At 43.6% G+C, this 8,863-nt stretch overlaps 1 protein-coding gene across 5 annotated transcripts in view; it reads left to right on the top strand.

The window, feature by feature from the left end:
• Positions 1 to 8,863, top strand: part of KLC1 (kinesin light chain 1) — a 66,127-nt gene that overhangs the window by 43,623 nt on the left and 13,641 nt on the right. For 2 of the 5 annotated variants that reach the window (XM_015417808.1, XM_015417804.1), the window contains exon 13: positions 2,853 to 3,014. In XM_015417808.1, coding sequence (XP_015273294.1) covers positions 2,853 to 3,014 — 162 coding nt within the window. Of the gene's footprint in view, positions 1 to 2,852; positions 3,015 to 7,322; positions 7,670 to 8,863 lie in introns of those variants that run through there. The other 3 variants (XM_015417809.1, XM_015417806.1, XM_015417807.1) reach the window with 3 other exon arrangements.

Below are 8,863 nucleotides of genomic sequence, written 5' to 3'. Positions count from 1 at the left end.
TCTTCCGATTGGTGCTCTTTACTTATTGCAGATTCTGCCAATGGACACTCCACTTGTTTTGTTCGTTTGGGGCAGTTGGTCCCCAGAACAGAGCAGAATCACTGAAAGATGTGATGGGTTGTAAAAGTGAGCTGGCTCTGAGGAAGTTACATGAAGCTTCTGTCATGACCCTGCAGGCTTTGACAGGGTTTTCCTTGTTTTCTCAAACTGCTATTATGTGGTCACAAGAACAGGTGGAAACTGTCCCACTGGACAATAGCAAGCTTAGAGGTAGAAAAGAGCAAGGGTCTAGCAGCATCCTTAAAGTTTGGTGTAGTGGTTAAATGCGCATACTCTAATCTGGGAGAACCAGGTTTGATTCCCCACTCCTCCACATGCACCTGCTGGATGACCTTGGGCAAACCATAGTTCTGTCAGCGCTGTCAGCGCTGTTCTCTCAAGGACAGTTCTGGAAAAAGCTCAGCCCTGCCTACCTCACAGGGTGTCTGTTGTGGGGAGCTGCTCTGAGACTCCAAGTGAAGGGCGGGGTATAAATCCAATCTCCTCCTCCTCCTCCTCTCTAACAAAATTTGTGGCAGGGGATGAGCTTTCATGAGTTACTCCTCACTTCTTCAGATTATTATTAATATAGCTGATACCCTGCCACAAATCTTGTTAGTCTTTAGGATGCTACTGGACTCTTGCTCTTTTCTGCTGCTGCAGACAGGCTAATGCTGCCACCCACCTTGAAGCTTAGAAGTGCCATTGAGAAGCCTTTTGTGGGTAGATATGAGTATTCAGTTTCTAAGGTTTGCCATGCATGCAGTGTTCTCATTTAATAGCTACCTGTTAATTCACTGCCACAGGAAGTGGTGGTGGCTACAAGCATGGACGGCTTCAAGAGGGAATTAGATAAGCATGTGGAGCAGAGGTCCATCAGTGGCTATTAGCCACAAGGTATAGATAGGGGCTCTGAGGCAAGTGATGCTCTGTCTTCTTGGTGCTTCGGGGGGTCAACAGTGGGAGGGCTTCTAATGTCCTGGCCCCACTGGTGGACCTCCTGATGGCACTGGTATTTCTGGCCACTGTGTGACACAGAGTGTTGGACTGGATGGGCCTCTGGCCTCATCCAACATTGGCGTCTCTAATGTTCTTATGTAGAAGTCTCTGCTGAAAATCTGGGTGGTTAACTTCCTCAGAAGTTAACTCAGCTTCAGACCCGTATCCTAGAGGCTGAGCTCTTTTGGAGGTAACCTAAATTATATCCTATTAAAAACAAAGGACAAGAAGCTACCTATGATCCTGTCCTCTAAGCCAGCAGTTCTCAACCTTTTGGGGATGGTGACCCCCAAGTCCAAATTTACCCGGCATGGTGACCTGGGGTGGTGGGCACAGCCATATAATGGCTGACCTGGGAGGTGGAGGCCCCCCCCCCCCAAGTGCAGTGGACAATTTTAAAAATGAACATACAGGGAATACACTGGGAAAGAGGAGCGAGAGAGAGAATAAAATGAACACAGGTGGCGGCGGCGGCAACTGAAACAATGTCATTTCAGTCTGCACATCCAGTCAGATCTCCGGTAGCCAATGAGAAGCCCTGCTGGGCAGGAACCCCACCTGGCCCTGTCCACTTTCCAAAAACATTTGGTGGGGGCCAGGAAAGCTGTCAGCGGATGCCATGAAGCATTAGGGATGCCATGTCAGGGAAGAACGATTTTGTGGAAGAATAGTTAAAACTTTGGAAATCAGTGAATTCCCCATACTTGAATGGTAAATACTCCTGCACCTCCCTTCCTCCCCTGAAAACCACATTGGATATTTCTGGGAAGGTCTTGAGTAAGATTCATACCCTGTTGAGTCTTACTCCAGAGTGTTTTCCATCTCAATGAGAACTGGGGGCGGGGCCATGGAGTCAAGGAGCCATAAGGAAAAGTGGAGACCAGAAAATCCCTATTGTATGAGCAGGCCTTTGCATGGTGACACCCTTAGGCTAGGGTTAGAAGTTACTGATGGAAGCAAACCTGGTTAGAATAGAAGAGGGGATTGGACTAGATGGCCTGTATGGCCCCTTCCAACTCTATAACATTGAGCAGGAGGCACTAAGCAGGGGGTTGGGCTAGATGGCCTGTATGGCCCCTTCCAACTCCATAACATTGAGCAGGAGGCACTGAGCAGGGGGGTGGGCTAGATGGCTTGTATGGCCCCTTCCAACTCTGTGATTCTAAGGCTGCCAGAGTTGTTCTTGCAACAGCTATTTTGGTGAAGTTGATGGTATAGAAAGGATACTTTCTCCAATGTAAGTTTGACTTGAATCCTGTGCTGTGTTCTTTCTCCTTAAATCTGTTCTTAGTGGAACAGATTCAGAGCCCAACCCCTTATAATTTTTTGTTTAATATGTAGTTTGTTAGGTGCTAGTTATGCTTACATATGTACAAGTGTGTGTGTATATCATCTATTTCTAATCTGGGAGAACCGGGTTTGATTCCCCACTCCTCCACTTGCAGCTACTGGATGACCTTGGGCAAACCATAGTTCTGTCAGAGCTGTTCTCTCAAGGACAGTTCTCTGAGTTCTCTCAGCCCCGCCTACCTCACAGGGTGTCTGTTGTGGGGAGGGGAAGGGAAAGTAGTTTATAAGCCGCTCTGAGACTCCAAGTGAAGGGCGGGGTATAAATCCAATTTCTTCATCATCATCTGTCTATCAAGAATAAAGACTAAGATATGCATGAAGTATGTAATATATTATGTAGCCTTTCTTGTAATTTGATTAAACTTACTGTGCCGTTCCATGCCGTTCAGTGAGTGAAGTGAAAAATCTCTTGTTATTTACCTGGATTCAAAGTGAAATAAAATGTCCATTTCCCTGGCTCACAGGGTCTTGACAATGTTCACAAACAGAGAGTTGCTGAAGTGCTGAATGACCCAGAGAGTATAGAGAGAAGGCGAAGCCGCGAGAGCCTCAATGTCGACGTGGTAAAGTATGAGAGCGGCCCTGACGGAGGAGAGGAAGTGAGTATGAGCGTAGAATGGAATGGGGTAAGTACAGTACACAGTGTAAGAAAATAATCTAGGTTGGTATACCGCCCTGGCAGTTAAGTTGTGATCCTGTCGTGTGTTTAGGGACATCCTTGGCTCATACACTTACCCAGATTTGAGCAAAAGATACAAGATCTTTTGTCATTTCCTTAACAACTGAGTAACTGTAGTTCCCACAGGGGTAAAAGTTACCTAGGAATTAAAACTTTGGATGCTGGAATGCTGATTGAATGTCCTGGTTAATGTCTAGGACCTAATCCTCGATAGCGGTTTGTCCGTTTGTTGGTTATAGCACAAGGACTGCAATTGCTTTACTTGTTTACTTTCCCCCTCTTCCCCTTTATGTCTCAAAAGGTTTCCTTTTACTCTGGCATAACAGCAAGCGCTGCTGTGTAATAGAATGGGATTGGTTTGGAAGGGTAGCCCAATAGTTCTCGTTAAAGAGAACACTTCTGGGTAAGAGGGTCAGTGACCCCTCCCCACCTCTACTGTCACCTCGGCTTCTTTTCCAGGTGTCATGAATGGTGTTGCCAAATTTGGCTATTGTGTGCAACGCTCTTGCTGTTTTCACGGCATCGGTGTGGTGCAAAAACAACATTTCACCGGCGTGTACGTGATAAGCAACCATTCCCTGTCACCCAGGGAGGCCTGCCGAATCCTCGATTAAAGCGAGACCTTTTCTGCCTTGTGATGTCTAGTTCTCACTGCTTTAAATGTAAAATGCGTGTCACGCGAGTGGCAATAACAACACGCTCTCCCTTTAGACTGCCGTCATTGCATTAACACGCAGCTGACCCTTTTCTGCTTACTTGTGGTCTTACAAGTGAAGCCAGTCAAAGCTTTTAGTGATACTAGGATCGTTTTACTATTTTCTCTTAAACTGGGTACTAGCTAGTACACGTTGTTAGCTGCCCAAGATCACCTTGCCTGTCTGCTTCCGGATTAATTCAGCTTTACAGATGTTTAGTCGGATTGCAGTAGTTATAGGGTTTTCTAAGCTCTCTTGCTTTTGGACGTCCAGGCTATTGATTCGCTTCCAAAACCTCTGTCATTACAAGTTCTGTTGATGCTTGCTGGATCTGGAAGATCCTAATGGGTGCTCCAAACAGCTTTATTATTTTTCTCTTGCTCTTTTGAGATGGGATATGTTTCTGTATCGGAGCAGTTCCGTTGTTAGCAGTGCTAAGACAGTCAATCAGCATATAATGCAAAAACTTTGCCACCTTAATTAGCTCCTTAATTTGTCCACTCAGCATTAGAACTGTGTACTGTACTCTTCCCTCATTTTCTTCTATACTTGGCATGCCTTCACATTTCCCAAGTGTGAGAAAAAGCTTTTTTAAAAAAACAAATAAATAAATCTCTGTTTGCCTTTTAACTTAAAAAGCATGCAGGTTTGGGATTGATAACGGGCACTCGAGGAAATGACTAAACAGTATTTCTAGGTCAGTGACTCCGACCAAAAATATTCAAATTAAAAACAAACAAACCCTTTCTAGAGTAGAATCGCCCACTTTGAGAAGGATAGGGCATTGATATGTTTTTATTTCTAGTTGACTTTGGGTTGACTCTCACCTGCTTTCTTTATGGAACCTTTTTATGTTCGTGTTCTGATTTGTAGTTGATTTTGCCTTCTTTTCATTTTTTTCCCTATTTCATGTTGCCATTCTCTGCTAATTATGTAGATATTCACTCTGCTGTTTTCTTTGCCACAATAGTAATCTACTTCTTGGTATTAAGCAGAAATAAGGATTGCGTATCATATTCTAAGCCCACTTTTCCTCGATGGAGCTTGGACAGACACAGGGGAATTGCCCCCTTTTCCTTATTTCCTTCCGAATATCTTCCGCTCCCTCCTTATGCTGTTCCTGGGTTGTTCCCTGTTCCTCAGGAGCAGCATTTCGGGATTCGTTTTGGTCTGGGCCAAGCAGTGGGAGATGAGGAAGTAACTTCCCATTAGTGGAGACTTTCCATTTATTTATTTATTTATTATTTAGATTTCTATCCCGCCCTCCCCGCAGGCTCAGGGCGGCTAACAGGGCATAATGCCAGATAAAACAATATAAAATGTTAAATTACACATAGACAAATAACAAACAGTTAAATAACATCCTAAAACAATTTTGGTGCTCCTCTATTCGCTTCCAGATGTTAAGACTTTTAAAAGCAAGATGGCGTTCTCAGTAACATAGCTAGACATAGGGCTCTTGTTGTCCTGGCCGTGGATAACAGTTCTTTACTCTGCTTTGTGGCTAATCTGAGCTCATCTCAGCAGGGCCTTTTAACATGGAATCCAAGATCCAATATTTGTTGTATTCTTTGTTTTTGTTTTTAAAATGTGGTGGCAGCAGAAATGCCCTTCCCACATGAATTTGACTCAGTTTCCAGTTAGCTTTCCTGCAATTTTCCCTTTCATTCCAGTGACTGAAATCAGTTTCCCAAAGATGAAGTGTCCTCCTTGCCTCATTTTTTGCCATTAGAATTTGATCATAATTGGGAGTAGAAGGTTGAAAATGTGAAAGAGGCAAACATGGAAAGACGACCATAACGTGTAACAGACAGCAAAGATGAACGTACCCGGTTCATTCATTGGGCACACATGTCCTGCTTCTTGGCCTAGTAGAGAAAATGTGCGTCTAGGGCCTGCATGCGCTATGGTGTTTATACATAAATGATATGCAAATATTGTATGGGAGTTCAACATTGGACAGTCCCAGAGGTGGGGCCAGGGTACCTAACTTTACAGGGCGGGGGTAGACCTTCCATTCTCCCATAGCGTTTTCTAAATTGACCCAGAGGAATTAGTGTAGGATTCATGTCTTGAGTGTCTGTCACTGCAAAACTGAGCCAAGAGGAAAGGCTGGTTACAGATATTTTAATTAATAAAATCATTGACTCTGACTCAAACTAGTCAGCAAACCTGTAGAAAAGGCTGCTTTTGCCTCCAAGTTTCAGAGACCTACACGCTGTTGTGTCAGGACCACCCACTGATTTCAGACTATTTCTGATAAAATTCTAAGAAAACGTAGTTAACGAGCTAATCTCACCTTTTATTCAGGGTGTTTCGGCTTCTTGGTATTGCAACACTTCCGCAGTGCCTACTGCACGGAGCCTCTTGGTATGTGCACTTGAAGCTGCGCACAGTGGGCTCTTGTTATCCTGGCCATGGATAACAGTTCTTTACTCTGCTTTGTGGCTAATCTGAGCTCATCTCAGCAGGGCCTTTTAACATCCTTTTCATGCAGTGACTTTCAGACTTCTTCACTTCCCAACGAAGCTTTTCCACAACCTCTTCTCCACTGAAGAATCTCTAGGTGCCTGCTGTGGAACATCTGCAGTGTTTGTAGTGGTAATGCAGGCTGTCTTTTTGGAAAGCTTGTTCTCAATCACTGATCTTGACATTAAGGAGTTCCTGATGAGCTTCTGAGTCAGGCCAGGGTTTTATGGAACACAGCATGAAACTCATTGCTCAAATGGAATGATAGCTCTGAAATGAGCTAGTTGGTGGAAATTTGGGCAGGGACGCATCTTGCATGAACACACGAAGCTAACTTATACTGAATCAGATCTTTGGCCCATCAAGTATTGTCTACTGAGACTGGCAGCGGCTCTCCAGGATCTCAGGCAGAGGTCTTTCACATCACCTATAGCCAGATCCTTTAACTGAAGATGCCATGGATTGGACCAGGGACCTGTTTGCATGCCAGGCAGGGGCTCTGCCCCTGAGCCCTGCCCCGCCTTCTCACTACTTAGTGCTTTTCACGGAAGATAAAAGCTTAAATCAATGCGCCCTGTTCCAGTTCTGTTTCTTATCACTTTATTTTGGCTCGTGCACTTTTTTTTTTTTTTTTTGGTTTAGCTGAAAACTCACTTGTTGTGTGTCATCATTTTAAATCAAAATGTATTTTACCTTCCTGTTTTATGTATGGGCATCATTTAAAAAAAACCCCCAATCCTATTAAAAGAAGAGGCTTCTTTCTGAAGCACCCACAAAAGCAGCAGCTCTGCGGTATAAAACCTAGACCAAAAAAAAAAAAAAAATCAAGATGTCTGCCCACAGGCTTATGATCTCAAAGGTCTCATTGGCTGTCAATTATATTATGAACGTAAGAGGAATGACTCCTGCCGACGTCAGGGGTTTGTTTAAATAACACCCTCTCAAGAAGGGGAGACCCCAGTTAAATTGTATGACCTAGAAATACTGTTAATTCCCGAAACTGGAAAACTGTTGACTGTCGTCCCCATCCCCCCCAACAGTTTCATTCAGGTTTTTTTCTCTTTCTTTCTCTCTCCATTTCTGTCTGACAGGCCTAGATGCCTTTTCTGATTCTTACCCTGTCTTCTGCATGGCTGGGCGTGCACCATCTTCGAGCTCTAACTTCTCTCCACTGCTGACTGCTGTGTATTTAGCAACCCCTTTAAGATTCTTGTCAGAGCTACACTTCTTGTTTTTTAAAAAACACAAAACGAAATGGCCACTCCTTCAGTGCTGGTGTCTCTTTTTTGGTGGGACCGGGGTGTGTGTGGTGGTGGTGGGGATCCCTCTTTCTTTCCTGTACATGTGTAGCTTTGCCAGATACCGTTATCTAGTCTTACGAAATGTGGTGTCAATAACCATTTGCTGTGTAAAACAGATGAGAGTGAACAAATTTAAGAACCAAGTTCATAAGTAGCTGTTTCTCTCTGATGAAAGGTAGTTTAAAAAAAAAAGTATCCTACAAGGTATTCTTAAAAATAGCATGATGGTGACCTTTACAGAACAAATTGTTTATTAAGAAATGATCATTATTTAAAAAAAAAAGTAAGGCATGTGCTCACAGTGCTTTAAAATGTATTTAGAGACCTTATAACACGGTTTAACATCAATATGGAACTCTGGATGTCTTTTGCTTATGCTTACACTAAAGTAGCAGCACTGTTTAGTCTTCGTGTGGAACTTCAGCATTTATGCTTTTCTCTACTAATCTTGGTGTTGGGTGACCTTGTGTATTTGTCTTTCTAACTTCTAATAAACTCACTCCAACTGATGTCTGTCTCTGTTGAGTGCTGCTTTCTCCCATTTTCTATAGTAGCTACATAGGATTTCTAGAAATAGACTTGTAGTTAAGTATATGTGGGATCCCCCCCCGCCCCATTGAAGTACGTAGATCACTGCCACGCAAATCTGGTATTGTAGATTCTCACCGTTGGTGAATTCGTGAATATTATTTCAGGTATTCATGGTCCAGTCATGTGATGCGATCTTCAGCCTGCTTTTACCCTCCATCGCACCATCGTGTTTGTTCTGTCATTAGAACAGGCAGAAAACTTGGTGGTTTTGCTATTTGGCGGCAGCAGAGTTCTGCCTCCCACTGTTTGCAGGTTTCACCATTCATAGTGATCCCCTGCGATTAGCGAGGGGGTCTACTGTAATGGAGAATCAAAAAAGTATCCAAATACGATGCTGTCAAATATTGATGTGACGTGAAGACAACTGTAAATTTTTGTTATGTCTATTGAAGACAGTATATAACTGTAAAGCGCAAGAACGTGAATGGAGAAGTATACCGGCATATGCTTCTGCTGGTAAATATCCCGTGCCAGTGTGCTGCATAAAGCCCAAAAAACAGATAGGACAGTAAAAAAAAAATTGCTCAACCAAATCTCGATGCCATTCTTCTGCTCGGTGCTGGTTTACTGTGTTCACATCACTGCATCGTGGTTAGCATGGAGTGATTTGCGGTGGTCTTTCTGTATCCTGCTAATGGGAGCTTTTTAAATGCATTCTCTAAGGAACCACACCCACCTGTAACATTTTTGTACACATTTGCGAATGGTGCACCCGATCTCTACAGTCTTCGCCTTTTTGA

The sequence above is a fragment of the Gekko japonicus genome, unplaced genomic scaffold (genome assembly GCF_001447785.1).
Source record: "Gekko japonicus isolate JY-2015 unplaced genomic scaffold, Gekko_japonicus_V1.1 scaffold270, whole genome shotgun sequence".
Taxonomy (NCBI): domain Eukaryota; kingdom Metazoa; phylum Chordata; class Lepidosauria; order Squamata; family Gekkonidae; genus Gekko; species Gekko japonicus.
This window is presented reverse-complemented; position numbering and strand designations above follow the sequence as displayed.